This window comes from Gambusia affinis, linkage group LG01 (genome assembly GCF_019740435.1).
Source record: "Gambusia affinis linkage group LG01, SWU_Gaff_1.0, whole genome shotgun sequence".
Taxonomy (NCBI): Eukaryota; Metazoa; Chordata; class Actinopteri; order Cyprinodontiformes; family Poeciliidae; genus Gambusia; species Gambusia affinis.
In genome coordinates, this window is record NC_057868.1 from 37,716,808 (window position 1) to 37,739,214 (window position 22,407).

Sequence of the window (22,407 nt, forward strand, 5' to 3'; positions counted from 1 at the left end):
GTTTTTCTCTTTTTTTCTCCTTTCGGGGGAGGGAGAGGGTGTCTCCATGATGAGTTTACACTAAAGTCTACTGAATATCTCCATTGACTGAAAGATGTTGAGCTAGCATCAATGTCTTCTTTGGAAAGTTTTTTTAGAGGTGGAGGAGGGGCAGGTTTTAGGCTGCATGTGATCTTCTTTATCTCAAAACATCTGTGTTGCAATAGTGATTTCTCTGTGTTTTTAATATGTGTGACATTGATATATGTTAATGCTTCTTCATAATAAAATCATCCTTTATCATTCCCATCATGTGAGGAAGTATATTTCTTTGTGTAGAATCACATTAAAGTGGATTTGTAACTGATCTCCTTTGGTTGGGTTCGACTGATGAAATAGGAAGAACGTGAAATTTCCCACAATTCAGCCAACCTGCTTCTGCATCTGCATTATAAAAAAAAAAGAAAGAAAGAAAAAGAAACCTCATGTAACAGTGAAAGGTTTAAGGAACCCCTCCCCCACCTCCACATGGTAGCTGATGCATGACATGAAAATGGAGGAAAGGACTACAGTTTAGGTGAGTTACACCTCAAAGTGTCATGTAGCCTGTGTCAGCACACTAATTCACTTTATTGTGACAGTTTACCCTTTTTTTCTTCTTAAAAACGGGACGCTTTAACAGCATGCAAAGTCAAAGCAGTAAACAATGCAGAGCTCATGCACGTCACTGTATAGAGGTGTAACTGTTATAGTGAGTTTTGGAAAACAATCTGATAGGCTATAAGTGTGAAAAAATTATTAACTCTTACCTGCGGCATTATTAGAGAAATGTTTTATAGGGATTAATATCATAACAAAAAGATAACTGCTCCCATGTTTTTTAAGTGTGTTTTTTACAATGTGTCATTTTTCTGTCATTCATGACCACGTGACTGTCGTGTGGGATTTTTTTTTCTTCTTTTATGGGAAAGGGGGGTGACGCCGTGCACGCGCTCTGTCTCCCCCCACCCCCTTACCTTGAGATAGAGAGCAGCACAGCGCACGCGCCTCAGAACTCAACAGCTGCACGCAGTGAGGAGGACTCGCCAAGTAGAACAAATATGATTCACATTCAAACAATTGATTAGGTGAGCCGTCCAGCAGCACACACACATACACATACAGAGAGTGAGAGAGCGAGCGAGCGAGAGAGAGAGAGAGAGAGAGAGAGAGAGAGCTCTGCGTGAAATGAAGAAGCTACCCGACACAAACAGCAGCAGCAAAAAAAGCAGCGTGGCGGCTCACTCCTTCCTTTTCGCTCGTAGTATATCACTATAGTTAATACTAATCCGGAAATTCGGACTTGGTAGGTATTGTTTGGTGAGTTTCCACAGTTTGCTCGCAAGTCGTGAACAGCAGACAAGAAAGTGGGGGGGAATGTTTCCTAACTGTTTCTGGTATGCTCAAAATTACTTAACACGACGGGTTCATAAATTATGTCGGTGACCTTTGCGTGTTGTTGTGGTTCAAGTTTTAGAACAAACGGTTTAATGTTGCCATGACATAAGCGTTGTCGTCTCTTTTGAACTGAATTCTTTGTTGTTGTTTTTATTGAAGTTAAATTGTGACACAAAACTGTGTGGCTTTTAAAAAGCCAAATGAACTCCTCGTGTTTGACTTATAATGCACACATAGAAGCGTAATAGCCAGACAGTTAAAATAAAACATTTATTTTTGTTTGAGCTGTATAAAAGTTAACTGCTACTTGTAGCATCCCCCCCCTCGCGACTCGATAAACGTTGAGGGTCCCTCTTTAGACCACATCTGTGCTTTCTTGAATAGCAAGGTGACTAACAGGAACACAAAGCCTGCGTGTACTTAAAAAAGCAGAAGAAACTAACAAAAACGCTCAAGGTCCTGCTTGTTATCGAGAGTATGCCCAGAGGTCAATTGGATAAAATGGCATAGCATTAAGTTATAAACTTCATGTCAAAAATGATTAAATATTGTTTAGAATGGATTTAGTTTGGATTTGGTCTTAAGCAGAGTTGGGATTTTCCTGTTAACACCATTTCCTCTTAAATAATGATTCATTTTTATGCAAGTTCCTACATTAGATTTTGCTAGCAGGAACAATAAAACACTTAAATTAAAAATTTAAGCGTTTTAAACAAACACATTTAGTTTGTCAGTCTTTTGATTAAAATGTAATTTAGCTTTAGTCCTGATTTAATAATTTGTAGTCAAGTTGTAGCCCTCTAAACATTTATGTTTTAACAACAAACTTTTTAATTTACTAAATTGTAGTCATTTTAGATTTAAGTTCTGCCTTACAAAGCATGTTTTTAATTGGAAGAAAAAAATATTTGGATTTGCTTTTTCCAGTGCATTGTATATAAACTGAACAAAATTAATCGATGAACTAAGAAAATGCTAAGCTATCTAGCACTTAAAGTAAGCATTTATTATAGCAAAAGTTAGATTTTAAAGTGTCTTTAAGATTGCTCTGCCACTAAATGTAATCTTAGAACAGTTTTTAAATTAAAATAACTTTTCAAAAATATTGAATAAAAAAGATATAAACTGAACAAATAAATAATAAACTCCTAAAATAGCATTTATCATTTCCTGTTAAAAATAGGAAGTGGAAATATTTTACCAAAAAAGTTTTAAATTTGACATATTTTATGAAATAGTTGGGTCCTTTTTTCCCCCACTGATCAGTTCCAGTAGAAATCCTCACTTTAAATTTCAGATTTATAATTGGTCACTATGAATGCTTGGTTGACTTTTCTTTTTTATGTATCCTCTCTATCTCTCATCTCCTACTTCTTTGCATAAAAACAAAGCAGTGAGAGATTATCTTGTGCAGTAGTTGCATTTAGTATTCTGTTTTCTTGGTTTGCTGCTCTTCAGAAGAACTTTTTTAGCTAATTTGCAGCATTTAGAAGAAAGATTGAAATAGTTTAAGATTCACATGCTTTTTCTGCATTCTGTTGTCCACTGTTATCTGAGGAATCTGTAACTGACAAGACAGAGAAAGGAGAAAATACCAGCACCTACTGGTGGTATTGAGATATTCTAGTTATTCAAAAAATGTCATATTATTGGAAAGCCCATAAGAAATTTGGTCATATCTGTTTTTTATATGTATGAAATGGTTTACATGGTTGATCCAGTTACTCCACATATCAACCAGTCAGAGCAATAATAGGAACTTCTTCATACACTGGACTTCCATATACATGCTGTAAAAGAAACAGAGGTTTTTAATGTTATACATTAGCGGACTATCCCATATGAGTCAGGAAAAGCCTCTTTGTGTTGTTTGATTTCATCATTTAGGAATTTAAAATAAGGAAATCCATGTAATAGGTGACTAAAACAAGAAAAAAATACATGAGCATGAGAAATGATAAAGAAAGAAGATAAACTGGTGATAAATATTTAAATTTTTTTGTATTAACAGCTGTAAGCTAATTGGTTAACCAAACAGTTTCCTGAGATTAAAGCTACATTATATGTCAACACTGAGTCTTTCAGCTTAGTGTGGTGCTTGATATAGTTTTCAGACACTAAGGTTAGTTTTTCTTGTTTAGGGGTATGTCTGCTGTGACATAAAGAAACATTTAGTTTTTATCAGTGGTCTGTACAGAGAGGAAATGAGTTGTCTGTGTAGTTGATTGCTTAAAACAGATACATTTCCTGTTTTCAGTATTAGAAGGTTGTTCCTATATATTTAAAGTTGATTATAGGGCAATGAATGGGCCAATCTTGTTTTGAAATTAATCAAATCTTACATTTTTTTAGGTTCCTCCTCTGGACTGTGTGCTGAGCCTCAGAGGAAAATGCCAACTCACTCTTTACTGCCGTTTGTGGACAGCCCAGATGGCCTTCTCCAAGATATCCTGATTAGTAACAATGCAGGAATCCCAGGGCCTGGTTGCAGCATGACACCGCAGAGTGCTTGCACTGCGAAGGCTGTGTTACAGTCTGAGGACAGTGTCCAGCTATCCTGCATGTTTTGCGACCAGGCTTTCACGCATCAGGATGAGCTCGGCCCACACGTGCTCACACATCACCCCACTACGTTTTACGAACCCACGGTGCTGCGGGTCGATGCCGAGTTCAGGGTCCCCGGGGAGAGATCCCGGCCCAAACCCACTGTCCCGCCTGTGCAGGAGGAGGCGGCAGCTCCCAGCTGTATTGTTTGCGGTCAGGTGGCACACGATGCCAGCGAACTGGAGACCCACATGAGGAAGCACAAGGACTACTTTACGTACTGTTGCAACATTTGTGGACGGCGGTTCAGAGAGTCATGGTTTTTGAAAAATCACATGAAGATGCATGTGAAACCGGGACCAAAGAGCAGGGCTGTTCTGGACCAGGAGGCTCCATTCACTATTAATGGCGTTACCCAGGAGCCGTCCCTGGAGCCGATGCTGTCTGTTTACAAAATGTGTATGGTTTGTGGGTTTTTCTTCCCTGATCATGACAGTTTGGCAGAACATAGTAAGGTTCACAACCGAGAGGCGGAGCTGGGTAAAGATGAAGGCAAGGAGAAGATTGATGGTGCTACTGAGTTCCACAAACAGAATACTTTTTTATGTAGTCTCAACCTGCAGCCTGCCTCTGAAAATAAAAGTTTAAACAATGCAAGATCATCTAAGTGGATTCCCCAGCTGGATCCCTTTACTACATATCAGGCCTGGCAGCTTGCGACAAAGGGCAAGATAGCAGTTGGTCCTAATAATACTAAAGATATCGGTCAGGAACTCAGCACAGACAACGAAGACTGTGGCTCTGATAAAGAAGAGATGAGTGTTATATGGTCAGAAAGTCAAGGAGACAAAACTGTGAAAGAACTGCGGTCTCAGCCGCAGTCTGCTACTGAAACCTCCAACCCACCGCGGAGGTCACTCATGCAAAAACATAAGGACAAAGAGAGGCCAACGACTTGTGAGGAGTGTCACAAAACATTCAGGACCTATCACCAGTTGGTTCTCCACTCCAGGGTTCACAAGCGTGAGAGAGGTGGCGAAGATAGTCCAACTTCTTCTGCTGATGTGAAAACTCCAAGAACAGTCTCACAGGACCCGGCAGAGGAAACACACGAGGAGGCTTTGGAGGAAAACTTGATTTCAGGTAAAACTGGAGCTCTGTTTAGGCTGCTACAAAGTGCTCCATCTGCTGACAAGATGGGTAATTGCACCAATTTTTTTTTGTCATATATTTATTTACTGTTTTGTTTTTTTGTTTTTTCTTCAGGTGAGGATGGCCTTGATCGATCAAAATACAGGTCCAAAGAATGCAGCTACTGTGGCAAATCATTCCGATCAAGTTATTACCTCACAGTTCACATGAGAACTCACACAGGTATTTATATATCACTTTTACTTTAATTTGTAACCTTAAAATAGTATTGATACATGTTAAAATTTTCTGTGGCTGTGACATTTTGTAATGTCACAGCCACAAACTTGTAAAAGTTTAAAGGTTTTTAATGTGAGTTTATGAGAATGTAACAGAAAACATTGATGAAAATGATACATTGTTTTTTTTAGAAAGAAGATTCAGTGGCATGCATTTTTTTTTTTTATCTCTGAGGCAATACTTTTGGTGCAGCTATACCTGGCACTTTTTGGTGCACGTCTCTATCAGCTTTGCACATCTTGACACAGAAGTATTTTCCCCATTCTGCTTTGCACAATAGCTCAGTCAGAAGTGATGAACACCATAAACAATTATGGTCTTCATCCTGCTAGAGAGTGAACCTTTGCCCCAGTCTGAAGTCTTTCACAGCCTGTAACTGTCTTTCTGCAAGGATTTACCTGTTAATTTACCATTAACTTTGAGCAGCTTTTCTGTCTTTGATGAAGAAACATATCTCCACCACATGGCATTTTGAATTTTTATATTGGTCTCACGTGTCAAGAGCACATCCTCACATTTGCTGTGTCTCCTGTAGTCGCTGTGAAAACCTACAAACAAAGATTTTCTTCTTGCTGCCAGATTTGGAGATTTCATAACTAATTGTCGTATTGCCAGCTTCTATCACTTGAGCTAAGGGTCTCTGAAGCGCCTTCAGAGTTGATATCTCTTCTCTGATAAATGCTCTCCTTTCCCAGTTGGTCAGTTTAGATGAATGGCCATATCTTTATATGTTTGCAGCTTGGCAATACTTTCTCCTTTGTAGTTGGATTGAACAGAGCTATATCAAATATTCACAGTTTGAGATATTGTTTATAACCAAATCCTACTTTAAACTTCTCCACCGGTTTGTCCCGAACTGTCTGTTTTTTCACAAAGCTGTTTTTTCTCTAACAAGTCCCTGAGGCCTTCAATAAATAAACACAGACTTTATGAAGCTTTAAAACTTGATAAAGTGCTGTACAAATGCAGGCCAATTACTGTTAAAGGGAGCTAAATATAAATATAGGCCTGACCTTTGAAAATTTTATTTAGAAAAAAACAAAGTTTAAACATTTTTCTACCGCTTGGCAATTATGATCTATTTGCATGGGTCTCTTGCCTAAAATCCCAATAAAATGTATCTAAATTTGTGACAAATCATCCCTTTATGTTGGATGCAAAAAGGCATGATTTTACAGTTAATCTGAGGTTCCTGCAATCAAGCTAACGCGATTTAATTTGCATATTTTCCAGGTGAGAAACCCTATAAGTGTGTTTATTGCAACTACGCAGCCGCTCAGAAGACTTCACTAAAATACCACTATGATCGTCGCCACAAAGACAAACGACATGTGGAAGGCTCCAGCAGATCTGTACCTTTACTACCTTCTCCTGATGGTAGTCCTGCCCCAAGCAGACCTAAACTCTGGGATTCAAAAGCAAATGGAACACCTGAGGTTAGATTTGATAGCTTGGACATCAAACCAGATAAGCATATTGTGCAACTAAAATCAGAATGCAATGATGTACAAGTAGAGCAACCACTAGCAGTTAATCTGAAGAAGGAAAAGGAGGAAAGAAACGAGAACTCTGAGGCCCCTTTAAATCTGTCGTTGAAAGTTTCTGTTTCTATAGTTGCCGAAGCCAGATGTGCATTGACGCCAAATTTATGCTCATTTTGCACATATAAAACCCTTTACCCTGAGGTTCTGATAATGCACAAAAGGTTGATACATAAAGACAAATCAGATAATGCCAAAAAGAACGAATATGGAGGCAATGTGAAACTAAGACGTTATACAGGTTGCCCCCCTGCTCTGGAGGGGAAAGACGTTACTCCTCTCCAGATGACTGACAGACGCCATCCTCGCCGGACCAAATCCCCGCTTCCACAACCGTCCAAACCTCCAGAAGTTCTCCCAGTAAACCAGCCTCATGGCCCAAAGTGCTCACCGGTCCCTACAGCAGGCCGAGACGTCACGCCAGTGTTTAAACCTTGCAGACAAAATGCTGAGTCCCATCCCAACCAGGAATCCTCCAGGTACACAGAGGTTACAAGAAAAACCAACACAGGCAGTAAGTATGTAGCGGACAGGACAGTTTCACTGGACAGAGTGGGAGTAAACGAGAGGAGCTACCCATCAAGGAGCGGCGCCTTTTGGCACTCAGATGCTGCTCGTCTGTGTCTGTCGAGCAGATTTGGGAGCCTCCCTCAAGTGGATTTTGGTGACCCGTCTGGCAAGAGATTGAAGCTTTCTGTACCAACAAACAGAGCGCTTGAGACTGGCGAGAAAGCGTCTTTTAGACCACCGCCACTAGACGGACCCAGTAGGCTGCTACTTCCAGGAAGAAACACACCGCAGGGGCCAGGCCCGTCCTCGTCATCCGAGGCCCTGTATTCAATAAAAACTGGGTCTGCATCTCTGGGGGGAAGTTTGGAGTCGGAGTGGAACATGATGAACTTTCTGCACTACACACCAAATGACCTGGCATCCCTCTACCACAGCACACCAACAAACCCCAGTCACGGAGGACTGGCCAACCCCAGAGTTGGTATGTCTTAAATTTGTACACTAAGAGGGAAACTTTGTACATTTTTACTGAAATTAAACTTCAGTGTGTGTGTATATATGCAGAATCCATATTTCGAAGAACTAATATTAACTATTCTTGCTCAGGAGCCAGAAGTCTACTGTTTCAACCCTTACCAAGCCTACCCAGCCTTCCAAGGAGAGACCCCTCAACCTCTTTCCCACACCAGCGCTACGGGACCACTGACAAGAACTCCTAAAGTAAAAAGGACCAAGGTAAACCACTGGAAAATATGTGCAACAAATTTGTTTTGAACTTCAAACCTTTTTGTCTCGCTTTTGTTGTTGTCCTTCACTGGATTGAAACTTGTTATCTGCAATATAATTTTGTTTCCCTTTTTCTAGATGTAAACAGAGCTGCTACCTTATTTCGGAAAACTTTATGGAAAAAGTATTTAATTTCTGCATTTATAAAAAGAGACTGCTCAGACTGTGCCTTTGTTGCCTTTAATTTAATATAGATTCAATAGATGAAAATTTGTGTTGTATGGATATTTCAGGGGCTGAGAATTTCATTATACAGTTATTTTCTTATCCAAGCGGGATAAGCGCACAGATATCTCTCCACTTGGTGTACACTGGGATATTGCTATCAGTTTAAACATTTATCTAAAGTCATGTTCTACCCACACTAATCTTTAAATATCAGGTTATGTAACAACAAAAGCAGTGCGTAAAATTAGATAAAATCTGCCTGTACGTGAAACAGGGTTTGTGTGAAAATGGCGGCTCCATTCGCTTTCAGGCAGCAGTTAAACAATTTTGTTTTTGTCTCTTCCGAAGCACCACAGAGTGAGAAGTTTGATGGCCTTGGTCCATTAGATTACAAGCAGGCCACAGAAACCATTTCCTCTGGATGCTCTACCTCATGCTGCTCTCTGTACACTTAGTTATTTTTAAAGCTGCTGTTGCTGTTACGTCAACTTAGCTTGTGTACCTTGATAAATGGAGTATTTCAGAAATCGTCAAAAACCACGCATAACACACTGACACACAGCTACATCTACATTTTTGGTTGTGGATTAACTTCATATGCTTCAAGCAGAAAATACTTTAGTTACAAGATTCTTTTAAAAGGGTGCATTTAATCATTAACCTCTAGTGCCTCGGATCCATCAGATTCAAACCATTGTTCGGTTTGTTATACAATGATCAAACCTTCTCATTTGATTGGTGCACATTCAGTCTTGAAAGTGTGTAGTTTCAAGTGACCTTTTATGTGTGTGCCTGGGAAAAACAACAACCTAAAAGCAGCTGTTTTGATTAATGATTCAATTAAATGTGAACTGTGAAGAAAAGAGTCTCAGGTTAACTGCTTTACTCGATGCTCAGGCGTTGCTTGTGTAATTTTGTGTTTCTGTTGCATTGAAATGCCTGAGATAAATGTGGGTTTTTGTATTTGGCTTGCATGTAAACTTAATGTAAAATTGATACTATTGTTTTGAGATTTGTATGACATTTCAGTAATAAAAATGAGAGGCAAATAACTTGTCAAGGTTTTCCTCCTCCGTCTGGCCTTTCATTTTCTCTCCAGATACTTTGAGTAGCAGTCTATGAGCTTTACATTCATTCATGGGATAAACTTGCAGCAAAGTGTTTTTTTTTTCAGCCAGTCACCAGTGTTGTGCATTCTCCTATACCGGTGCATCTCAGGAAATTAGAATACATTCAACCTGTTAATTTATTTCATTAATCCCACTTACAAAGGGAAGTTCTTACAATGCCATGTTAAGGCCATTGTGGGAGTAAATTTCTGCCAAAAGTCAAAAGTTTGCTAGAAAATTAGAAATTTTGAGATGAATTTCATAAATTGGCTAGAAAAAACTTGGAAAGTTCTGAGTTTCATAAGTTGAACATTTTCATTTTTTTTTTTTATAGTTTTGAGTTTTCTAGTGTAAATTTACTCCTTTTTCTATTCCTATCTACAATGACCCTAATCCCTTTCCCTTATCTTCCAGCTTATGAAACAGCGTATTTCCCCACATAAATGAAACAATATGCAAGGCCAATAAAAAGGATGTTTAATAAGGAAATGTTGTGGTTTACCTTTTAATGTAAGTGTCCAAAATGTCATTGCTGAGTGATTCCATAAACTGTATTTCTGCATATTAATGGAAAAAGTGGTAGAAAAGCATAAGTAACAAGGGTAATTTGCCACCATAGGGGGATTTCCAGATTAGTAAATCTCATATCAACTATTAAAAAGTGATTCACCATGTGAGGTTTTCAGTCAGTGAATCCTGTCATCTGCGTATGTGTTTTTTTCAAACCCAGAGTATTTCATACTTCCTTCTGCTCATTAGCCTTCTGGAGATCCTGATTTAATTTTCCACTTGGACTTGGCTCCTACTCACGCTGCCAAAAATACCATCATCTGGTTTAACCACCATGGTTTCTCTGTTTGTTGGCCAGCCAAATCTCCTGCACTAACAGAAAATCTATGGAGTAGAATAAAGAAGATGATGAAAAACCAGAGCCAACAAAGTGAACGTCAGCAACCTGGCCTTCCTTAACATCTCGGCAAAGCTGCTGTGTGATCACATTAACTGTAATTCATGTAAAATATTTATTGTCCAGTACCTGAACTTGCTGTTCCATAGGCCCACAATTATGCATTCATTTTTTTTTAACAATGTAGAAACTGACACTTGAAATACTTGAAATATATATGGTCATTGGGTGAGAGGCAGGGAACATCTTGGACAGGTCATCAGTCCATCACAGGGACAAAACCCCCCCAAAAAAAACATGTACACACATGCTCACATCTAAGGACAATATAGAGAGACCAAATAACAGTCGTGGAAACTGGAGTACCCAGAGAGAACTCATACATACACAAAGACTTCCTGATTCGAACACAAAACCTTCTTCCTACAAGCAACAGCGCAATCTTGATTTTTGCAAAAATGTTTACAAAAGTGTTAATTTACAAAAAGGAACACAATGAACATTTGCATCTTAGATGTAAAGTACATAATCCATGTAGAAGTACTGTTTGATTTAAATATTTACCTTGAAATAAGAATTGACTTTATTGTTTTGGTCTTTAACTTGATCCAAAGAGAGCCTACAAAAAAGTTCTGACTTTATTCCTTCACTGTAAGAGAGTTGGTTCAACTTGTTGAATTCAAGTTTCTCATGATTTTGTTTTTTGTGTCCTATTCACTTTAACCTTTACTTTCTTGCTTTAACCACCAGAGGGCAGTATTTATTCAGTCTAGATTGATGCTTTGGGTGATATGTTTCTTGAGCAGAGTTGCAGTGCAGTTGTATGCTGTAAAATCCTACAGAGTGACTAAGCTTTGAGTAGAATTACAGAGCAATGGGGCAAAGTGAATCATACTGTATATATATATTTACATACATATGTCTGCCTTCATTCTGAAAAGTAAATCTTATTGCAAGAAAAAAAAACGTAACAGAATATGGTAACGCCTATGCCCAAAGAGCTGATGTCTCATGTGTTACAGCACAGCAGGAGAATATTCTATTTATTTATTGAATTGCTACTTGTAAAAGAAAAAGGAAGAAAAATAATCTGATAAATTTGGAAAAAGCCTCTTCTTCAACGGAGACATCAGTACACTATTGTTGACTTTTCTCTATAAAAGGAGATGACTGACAAAACTTATCCCTGCTGTGTATTCTGTAAACAACGAACTGCAAGAAACAATCTTCAGTGCACTGAACATTTTAAACTTTGATTCTCCCTCTCTCCCCTTCCTCAACCCCCTCCTCCCTTTTTGAGGAGACCACATCTGTTTGCTGTCTGTTCCCCTGGGCCTGCACTGTGTAATCTATTGCATTAGCTCACATTAGTGCATATCGCCCATGGGCCTCGGTAATCACAAACGCAAAATGAGCATTTCACTTAGCATCACCCTCATGTTCCCTCACACTGTGGCAGACCTAGAGCAAAGGCGTTCTTGAGGACGCGAGTCGACAACAGCTTATGACATCTGTCCTGTTACACCCGATCCCCACGTCAAAAGAGTGTGACGGTTTTCATGTAAAGCTTTGTTAATAGGCCAAAATAAGGAACACTTTGTTTTCCATCCTCTGCTTACTTCCTGTTCTGGATCTTTTTCTGTAACACGGAAAACTTGAGGAGAGGTAACATTTCTCCCAGAATCTTGGTCTGACTTCAATCATTTTTAGACATTGCAGGCCCTTTTCTTCCCTTATGCTTTGTTTTGATGCTAAATCATTCTGCAGGAAGCAGACTTTTATCAAGTTTTTGATGCAGATTTAAAATATAGATTAAAGAAATCAGTTTCACATGTTTGAGTAAAAACTTTGTTTTCAATCTGGTTGTTTGTGCAGGCAGAAAATGTCCAAGGCATAAACAAATGAAGCTGCTTCTACAGGCATCCAGACCAGTAGGGGGCACCCAGGAACACCCTACATCTCAAACAATAGTTTTCATAAATAATCTGCAATGTTTTTGAAGCTCAGGCCTACTTTTACATTTGCTTTTAAGGGTTATGAATAGCAATAATAAGAGCACTATAAGTATTGTGATTGTCATGTGTCCCCTTCATCTGAAGACCAAAATAGGGAAGAATAGTTTTGTTTTCTCGTTTTTTTTAGTTTTTTTTTTTTTTTTAGAAATTTTCACTGTAGTATACAATCTCCAGAAAATGCAATATTCTTGCCACAAATTAGATCAGAATATTGATTTTTCAGGGACTGAGTGCAATTCTATCATTATTATTATTTTTACTGCAAAATCATTATTGTGTGTACTGGTCAACATCATATTTTAGACAAATTATTTAACAAAATAAATATTAAACTTCATGCTTGATTTATATTTTAATTCCAAATGGGGCATCTGTGCCAAGAGAGACATTATAACCAAATAAAATCTTAGCTTCTGTTACAAACCCTCCAGCCAGAAGGGGGCATCCAAGAACACTCAAATTTCAAAACACTTATCAAAAACTTGAATCTGAATTTTAAAATTTTCTTTGACGGTCAATGAAAGTGAAATAATTTACGAATGAACTTAGTAAAAGAAAACTCAATATGTGATTTAAAAAACATTTCAACATTATTCATGAATAGCTATAATTTACTGTTCAAAGTTAAAAATGTATTGTTAATATTTTATTATATTTTAACTTGTTCTGCTTGTGTCAGTATTCCTGAACACTAATGTGGCAAATTAATCATTAATATAACTAAGCTTCAATCGTTGCCTTTCAGTATTTATACATCTGGAACTTTTTCAATTTTTGTCACATTATAACTGAAAACATAAAATTTCATTTTTCATTTCTAAAAAGTGTTGGCTACATTTGTATTCAGCAGTCTTTCCTGTAATCTTGCCTTTAGAAACCACCAAGTAACAAAAGTTTGACTGTGACAAATATAAGTATGAATACAGCTGTTTTATAAAGACCTCAGAGGTTTGTTATGAACGCTGTGGCCTGCTCATGTATTCACAGTGAATTCTTTGTAGAAGCACGTTATGTTGCGAGTCCAGGTCTTTTGGCTTATGGTTCTACCAGCTTTGCAGATAGAGTGTGATAACATATGTGCTTTATTTCTCAAATTGGTTGAATTGTATATATTCTTAATATTTGTTTTTGTTATTGTTGTCCATTTGTCTTGTGTGCTTTGACATATGCTGCTACCTTTCTTGCCCAGGTCACCCTGGGAAAGAGATCTGGATCTCAATGGTTTTTTTTATCTGGTTACAAAAAGGTTTATTAACAATAATAAAAAACAGAGACTGACCTTTTAACCTCTGTTTGGACAGAGAGTGTCAGTAAAAAGCAATTTTCTAGTTTTGCTATTACATAGTAGTCAGGATATATATCTACTAAGCTATTCCATTGCATCTCTGGCTGTGTGTTAAGGTGAACTCTCCCCCTGAAAGGTTAACCTCTTCCTTCTGTGTCTTATGTTTTTCAGCCTCCAATAAGTTCCCTGTAGAATTGTCAAGAATCTTCCTATCAACTCTGCACAGCTTTCCTGACCCTGCGGATGAACAACATCCCCAGAGCATGATACTGCCACCTCCACGTATCACTCTGGGCATGATGTGAGGATGTTGGTCAATGTGCTGACATTAAATTACACAGAAGAAGGAAGTTAAAAGCTTGGTGCACTTGTTTTAAATAATTCCTAAATAAAAAGTGTTATAAGAGCAAAAAAATCAAAACAAAAAAAACAAAAAACGTGTGTCATAAACTATTCCAATAAAATTTTGCTTGAAGCCCGATAACAGGGGTGAGTGTTATGTGCAATAAACCAAGACAAAAATTAGGCCACGTTGAACTACTTTCTATTAAAATTCTAGGCATTTGCATCAAATACTTGCATTTTATTTAAGAGATTGCTTATGTTGGAAATGTTTTATGCTGGATTTTTTATGTTTAGTTTTATAGAAGGTTATGTTTAAGACTCGTACAAAGGCTTGTAGATAGAAGCATTTGATATTGGATATTTTTTATATGCGTATGTGGCTGTATGTTTTTCTTCTTCCCCGTTAGTCCTCTCAACCCTTTTATCACTCATAATTGTTGCCTCCAGAACGTCAAATTGCTTGAATTAGCAATTGGGCCAGCACAGCAGTTATATGGTCAATTGTTGAACATCCTGTCAGACTTTGAGGCTAAAAGTCTGCTGTGTCTGTGATCGCTCATCATCGTCACCCCATTCCCTCTGAGGAAGAGGGAGCGATGTAACGGTTCCCACAAAAACAGCCCGTGGCCTAAGGAGAGGGATTTGGGTGTCTGGAGACAACAGAGGCCATATGGAGCGGGGCTGAGATAGCAAGGCGCATGTACAGAATAATGGATGATGTGTCATGTTTCATGTTGCAGAGAAGCCATCAGGAGACTTGGGTTGGGGGAAATCAAAAGGCTCACACACAGCACAAGCGACTGTTGGACCATTTAGCATTTTTTGATTATTTTCATGCTGGGAGAGCGCTGAACATATAGGCCTGATAGATGAGGTCTTCTGTTTTCAATACCTGTGGTCTGTGTAGGTTATTTATGAGTGAATACAGTCAGGATTCAGAATGGCTATTATATGCAGGACTATTGGAATGATGACTTTACCAGCCTGATGAACAGATCACCTGTATACTGAATCTAAAAACTACTCAAGCGAGTTACAGAACTAGGAGCAACTATAAATAGAACAACTTTATCCAAAATATCAATCAACCAATCATATATTTAAAAGGCATTTAAATATATGATTGGTAAGCTGTAACACAAGTTGCTATACTCAGGTAATAAACCATAAAAAACATGCAACAAAAACACCAGAAAACTAAAATTATTTTTTTTTTAAATAGGACAACAATAAAACATCACCTTGTAGAGCTGAGCACCAGATACTCATTTAAAGAATGTGAAAATAAGAAAATCTAAAATCAAATCTAAAAAAAGTATATCCGGTCAAGATGGCTGCGACATAAACCACGACTAGCCTAGAGTATTAAAAATTGGACTTAAGAATAGCACTACTTCAGCATATTCAAATAAAAAAAACAAAAATCAATGAATCTATCTACTTATCTATCTGTCTGTCTGTCCTTTTAAATACATTTGCTTACTTAAATATAATATTCAATGCATTTCAAAATCCAAATGATTAGATTGCTACTCATGTAAGGTTCAACTCATCAGCTATAATATAACTGGTATGAAGTAAGCAAATTACAAATGATGATAACGATGATGATAGAGAATCTGGTGTTGACATGTTGGTATGGGCAGGGCCCCATATAAAAATCTGCTTAAGGCCGGCCATGCTTCCAATATATAAAAAACTAAGAGACCACTTAAAATGACCAGTTTCTCTGATTTTACTTTTTATAGGTAGCTATATGTTTGAGTAAAATCCTATGAACTGCTGACAACATGTCTCAGAAATTCCTCACTACATTCCAATATGTAGTTTTTGATTGAAAATGAGAAACAGTCAAAATAACGAAAAAGGTGCAGTGCTTTCAGATCTCAAATAATGCAAAGAAAAGAAGATCATATTCATTTAGAAACAACAATACTAATATTTTAACTCAGGAAGAGTTCAGAAATAATTATTTGCTGGAATAACCAGGAGGTTTTCAATGGGAAATGGAAAACATTTCTCAATATAGAATATTTAGAAATTTTATATATATACAGCAGTAATCACATTGTAATGCAGCACCTTCATCCCTTCAGTATCAGCCCTGCAAAGGAGAGGGTGGACACAGGAAAGAGGAGCATATGCCACCACTGCAGTGGAGATAAAACCTCCACAGTCCAAGCCGATTGCCACAGGGGCCGTGTATACAGAGTCCCTCCCCCTTCCTTTTTTATCAGCCCTACCTGAATGTGAAATAAGCCGAGCACCTCCTCTCTGTTTTTCTCCCAGTGTCAGAGCTACGTTTAAGTGCTGTTTCCGATACCCATGAGTAAGCCCCATAAAAGCCGCCCCATCGCCGCAGCGTTATTGTTTCTTGCGGATGATTGATTGATGGATGAGGGCTGACACTTCAATGAAGCCATTTCCACTGGCATCTCTATCCGATGATGTGCAGCGTATATTTTCCATCCACGCCTCATTGCTCGCCTGTGTCATTCCTGGAACTTCATTTACACCATGTTCCCTGAAGGACCTTTTTTAGCCCCATCTTCCTTTCTTTTCTCCCCCCTCTGCCTGGCTCCTCTTTTTATCTCTTTCCTTTTCAATGCCATAAAATAATGCCGTTTCTTGTTGACACTGGAGGGGCCTGGAATCATTCGCACGAAATGATAAAACCAAAGGCGTGGAGGGGTTATTTACAGCATGCGTAACACTGACAGAGTCCCACTGTTCTGCTTTTTTGCTGTCAGAAGCCAAGTCCATGCTGAGGCGGAGCAGAGTTGTGATATACATATCAAACGTACCTACACCGTATACACAGGCGCATTCGTTTACTGGTATCTCCTGAAGGCGTACAGTGGCCTCCAGCGTTGCAGATTCAGCTGAGAGCCTGTCCGCAGCAGCCTGAAAAACATGTTAAAGTGTATTAGTCCGATGACAGTGTGATTGAGGTGGCTTTTTTGAGACAATTGCCTGTTTTTGCTCATATGGGGAGCAGATGGTAAGCAGGCATCAGTGCGGCAGGCTTTCTGGGATGACGGCCATGAGATTTCCCCCTCAGGTGCCATTGGAGCCCCTTTAGAGGAGGAGAGTGATTGGTAGGACATGGCACCCCTAAGCAAAGGCGTTTTTTCCCCCCTCAAAATTCCCTGTGTTTTACAATTTTAAACAAAAACCCATTGTGTACAACATGTACAACATGACCCAGGCTACATAAATGTTTAAAATGTCACTGTTAGCTTTATTTCAGGACAAAGATGCATTAAGTAATTTGTTTCTTGTATTTATGTAAAAATTGGTATCTTTATTTGGACCAAAAAACAGTGCTAATAGGGATATTCTTTATTATGAAATTAATAAAGTAGGTTTATATTACCTTCATTGTTGCAATGAACCAAACCAGTGGTGTCCAAACATTTTGGCTCAGGGGCCAAAACTGGTCAACTTTAACTTCTGGCGGGGCACAAGATTCATGAAATAAAAATAATTAAAGATTAAAATAAAATTTAGTTGCATCTACTCAGCAACAAAGAAAACTTTTATGGAATCTGTATATCATAAAAACAGAAAAAGGGCTACAGTTATCTACTGTAATTTTAAATAAGTCTGAGGACACTGCTGAACCTGGTTTAATGTAACTGGGTATATTTAATAAATAATTGATGATTGAACAAAACTCATATCTTGATTTTATTTGCATATTTGTGAATTATGCATAAGAAACAGTTTGAATATTGCTTCACTTAGAAACATTTAAAAGTTTCCTGACATGTATAAATAATTTGATAAAATTATTTGGAGAGTGTGTTATGTGCAAGATTGTTCTGTCAAGTTGTTATCCTGGAAGTTAGAAGGAGAGCAACTTTTATCTAGGAGATGAACTTTGAAACTGGACTTAACTTGTGCTGTTAGTCATAATGTTTCATATCTGCTCGGTTCTGGTTTGTTGCTTTCATGAAACCCTCCAAGGTCTTCACAGGTAACAAATATTTTATCAGTTATCAGCTACAATGCATTCTGGCATTGAAACTAAATGTCTAAAAGTCAGTCTGCTAGATATCATTGTGCAGAAAACAGTAAAAGAGCTGCCCTTAGGCCATCTTGGGATCTTAATGTGTTATTTCTTGCCATCACTTTAGTGTGAAAAAGCATGTGAAGCATCTGCCTTTCAGCACCTTGAGATCAAAATGTACCCTGTAGTAGACTGCAGGGAAGATCGGAGGACACAATGCACAGTTTACCACATGATGCATTTACCAAAGCCCTGTGTGGGTGTGCATGTGTGTGTGTGTGTGTAGTCAGTGTACCTGACCTTGGCTGCTGTAGGACACTTTGGTTCATCAGGAAAGATGATTGTTTCCTTTAAAAGATATTAGGAGGAAAACGTCTGAAGGAAACTGACATGGCTCCCTGCATCCTTGATGGTTTCCACTCCGTTTCTTTTATAGTCCTTCAGTAGGTGAGGGAATAGTCTCCCGCCACTGTATTTATATATTAACCAATGTCTTTCCCTGCAGAAACAACAGTGTAATATTTTCTACACGAGCGTGTCATCCTTTATCAATAATCACTTTGGAGGGAGAGCTGCTCTTGGCGAACAGATATTGACCTCTGTGGTGATGAGGGTACATTACCAGTGGTGATCCTTCACCACAACACAGAGAGCAGGACGACGACCGCAGGAGCAGGTCGCTTATCGACTGTCACTGGATCACAGCAGGACCATGCTACAGTATATCACCGTTTCTGAAAATTTATCTTAGATCAGTGAAAAATCTTCATACAATTTGAGATAATTTTTCTGTTTATTTTTCTTTTTTACATTTTGTCCCACAGAAAATCTCAACATATTTTTTTTATTGTAGTATATGTGATCCAATATTTTACTTTTTTTTTTTTGCTCTTAAAAATCTGAAAAGTGTGGTGGACATTTGCATTTAGATCCCTTTGCTCTGATATTCCTAAATAAAATCCAGCACAAGTAATTTCCTGAAGAATTTGCCTAATTAGTAAATGCAGTACACGTGTGTGCGTGTGTGTGTGTGTGTGTGTGTGTGTGTGTGCGTGTGTGTGTGTGCGTGTGTGTGGGTGTGTGTGTGTGTGTGTGTGATGAATTCAGTCAGTCATGTGAATACAGTCAGTATAAATACAGCTGTTAGAGAACATTAGAGAAGGAACGTAGATGAGAGGTTAGGAATAAAGTTTTGAAGAAGTTTAAAACAGTAATAGATTTTTTAAAAATATGCAAAACTTTGAAAATCTCAGCGCTTTGTAAAATCCATCATGTTAGTATGAATGTATTAAGACAGTGTATTTCAAATTGTGTGAGACCACTAGGGGGCAGTAGGGAGGCTCAGAAAGCTGGGGATGAGGGAAAAAAAGGCAAATAAATATATATAAATAATCATTTTTTTTTATCTGAATGTTTTTATCCAATCTGTTTTTCATTCAGTATTATAACATAATATGTTGTTGAAATGCTATTAGCCATGGTGATCTTTCTGATTGCCAGTCAAATTTATGCAGCTTCTTTCTCAAGCTAGCACAGCACAGCCAACTAAAATCAAAAGGAATGAGGGAGCATTTAAGCTAAACAAACGTAATAATTATAAAAAAAAAAATTAAATTAAAAAAACATTCTAAAAGTTCCTTCACATATTTTTTTGAAATGTGAAAAAGTTCAAGTGGTATGCATAATATTGCATCACTCAGCATAACCTGTTTGGTTAAATCCGTCCCTTTAAGCTATTATCTTCTTAAAATAAAGAAAGGAAAAAACACAATATGTGCATAAATAACCTGCTGGCTCTGTGAGAAGACGAGCCAAGAAGTCACAAAGCAATGGCCCTTCTTGTCTAATTCAACGTGACACTGAATAGTACACACAGAGAAACAAGTAACCTCAAATTGGGTTATTCCTCCTACCTGCCAGTAATCCAGTTGATAAGCACTATACATGTAGATTTCTGAGGAGCAGAGAAATCAGATTACTCAGAGCTGAACTGGGATTTTCAGTCTAAATTGGCTGTTCTTCCAAGGGCCCCCTCGTTCTAACAGGATGAATGAGGGGAAATAAATGACTTGACTTTGCTCAGATAAATAGTCTGCAGAGAAGCTCTGAGCAATGGCAAGCAATGCAGGCTTACTGAGCATACAGATATTCAATGTGTAGATACATTTAGTAGAAAAACTATCACATCTACAAAGCGTTAAAAGATTTGAGGACTTAAGATGGATGTTGGAAAGAATTTTCTGCAAATCAAAAGAAGCTGCACAGCAACTGAAAACTGTTTCAAAGAACAATTGGGGAAAGTAAACCTGAAAAAAAGGGGATTAAGAAAATCTGTCTTAGGTCTGTTTCATTATTTTATCATAATCGCTTAACGCAACTTTGAATTGGAGGCTTTGTGAGCTTGTGAAGCAAATATTTCTAGGTTGTCATTTCAGCCTAATTCTCTGACATAAAGTTGTGTAAAAGTTTTAAACCACCCCTGTCTTTGATTTTAATTCTTTGCTTTCGAGGAGCCAAAACGTTTTGCAATCTTTAGCAAATTGATTTTGATTAGTTGGTTCCCAGACTTTGTGAAAATATGTATGCTTTTATTTTGGAAGAAGATGAAACACTTGCCGGGCCTTGAAAGCACCAACAATAGACAAACTTGAATTCAAAGCCATGCCAAACATTTTTTAAATCTAGAAATTGTGATTTCAAAACTAAAATTAGATTACTGCAGCATTTAGTGTTTTCTCAAAACAAAAGAAACATAATAGATAAAAAACTTTATTCATAAAATCATGAAACAGTTTTGTGAAGTGCAGCGACTCAATTTCTCTGTATGTATTAAAAAGAAAAGGAAGAAGCTGCCGTCCTTTCCTTCAGCAAAAATATCCTTCATTAGTGAGGTGCTGATGTCACTTTTTCACAGTTTGGTGGCTCAGTGCTTCATTCTTCACTGAGGCTGTTTTTTAAAATAACTTCCCTGCTCGTGTTAGTCATCAGTTCAAAATTGCTTGTAAAAATAAACAAATGAATAAATAGAATCTCCCTCTGAACAGCCGTCTCGCCCAGGGTGTGCACCCACATTTTGACACCAAGCTACCACAAAGTGGCTTAAAACACACTCACAACCTGGATTTCTACACAAGTAATATTTGGATTAAAAAGAATGATCATTTACCATCTGTTCAATTCTTTATACCACCTTTATCCCTGTTTTAGTTGCTTCTGATCTTCGGTGAATAAGAGAAGGGCAGTATCTTTAACAGATGTCCTGTTTTTTAAAGAGAATATTGAAACCTGAATTACTTGTTAAGACGTACAACTTTTTAAGGAGTAAGATTACGTATCACAACTTGTCCTTTTCTCGCAAATATGGACATATAATATTGGCCCAGCTAGTACACCCCTGTAACAGGGCTTTTATTCACATCAGCTTAAATAATGAAAACAAAGTGTTGCAATAAATCAAGAAAATGTTCAGAACGTGATTTGAAAAAGATACAGTTTCAGTCAGGAGTTGAACAGCACAGAAACGGTTTAACAATGAGATGATCTGTGTATATATGCTTTTAGTTAACATTTGTAACTAAAAGCATATGGTTTTAAATTTACGTAAAGCGGTGTTACATTCCTCTGTAAGATGATATTGTCATGAAATCATCAGCAGAACATATTCACTTAACTTTAAAAAAACATTATCTGGGTTGGTTTGGAAGTTCTTTTATTTCTTCAACAATTTCTTCCAATACTCAGTGGAAAGAATTTACACTCCTCATGGTCATTTTGCTCTTTTAAACTTCCACAGTGAAATTATTTAATAAAATTCAACTTCACCGAGTTTTAAAATCAGGAATTTGGTGATTGAGTTAAAATTTTTTGTGAATTTCTTGAAACTTCCCAATATGGAAGATGATTTGGGCTACTGAGAAAATAGTTTCACAATTTTGAGATAAAAGTCAGAGTTCAGATTCTTGTTTTAACCAGAATTTAGAGATTAACTTCAGAAATCTGAAAAAAAATTTCAGAATGCCCTATAAGAAACAATGTTTTTCAGACAAAAAAGATAAAAGGTCAGACTTTTTTACACCAACCAAAGGTAAGTTGAAAAAATGAAACTTTGAAGAGAGGCAATTTATATTTATAGTGGGGAAAAGGAGCAACTAAAAAGAGATTCAAAAAGTAATTGACCAGACCTTAGCCAGATTGTGTCTGAGTTGCCATGGAAACTTTGTTCAGACCTATTTAGACTTGCTTTTTAAAGAGAATTGATTGGAAATAACCCTGACCTCAACCTATTGATTTCCAGTTACTAAGGACCACAACCACAAAAGAGATTTACGGCTCCTATCT

At 37.6% G+C, this 22,407-nt stretch overlaps 1 protein-coding gene across 4 annotated transcripts; it reads left to right on the top strand.

Annotated features, from left to right (window-relative positions):
* The first annotated feature begins 958 nt into the window (after positions 1-958).
* Positions 959-14,109, top strand: znf217 (zinc finger protein 217). 4 transcript variants are annotated; one of them, XM_044117404.1, is made up of 6 exons: positions 959-1,106; positions 3,769-5,103; positions 5,227-5,334; positions 6,625-7,923; positions 8,049-8,177; positions 13,884-14,109. In XM_044117404.1, the coding sequence occupies exons 2-5, from the start codon at positions 3,807-3,809 to the stop codon at positions 8,159-8,161; spliced, it is 2,817 nt and encodes a 938-aa protein (XP_043973339.1). In that variant the 5' UTR covers positions 959-1,106; positions 3,769-3,806; the 3' UTR covers positions 8,162-8,177; positions 13,884-14,109. The 4 variants fall into 4 exon arrangements, with proteins under 4 accessions (XP_043973339.1, XP_043973322.1, XP_043973344.1 ...); XM_044117387.1 differs by lacking the exon at positions 13,884-14,109 and adding an exon at positions 8,307-9,448; XM_044117409.1 differs by lacking the exon at positions 13,884-14,109 and adding an exon at positions 8,307-9,448 and having other exon boundaries at positions 1,095-1,324.
* Positions 14,110-22,407: the final 8,298 nt, after the last annotated feature.

Coding starts and splice junctions, on each gene's coding strand:
- znf217 (XM_044117404.1), top strand. CDS start 3,807: ATGCCAACTCACTCTTTACTGCCGTTTGTGGACAGCCCAGATGGCCTT. Junction 5,335..6,624: donor TCACATGAGAACTCACACAG/GTATTTATATAT, acceptor CATATTTTCCAG/GTGAGAAACCCTATAAGTGT. Junction 7,924..8,048: donor ACTGGCCAACCCCAGAGTTG/GTATGTCTTAAA, acceptor ATTCTTGCTCAG/GAGCCAGAAGTCTACTGTTT.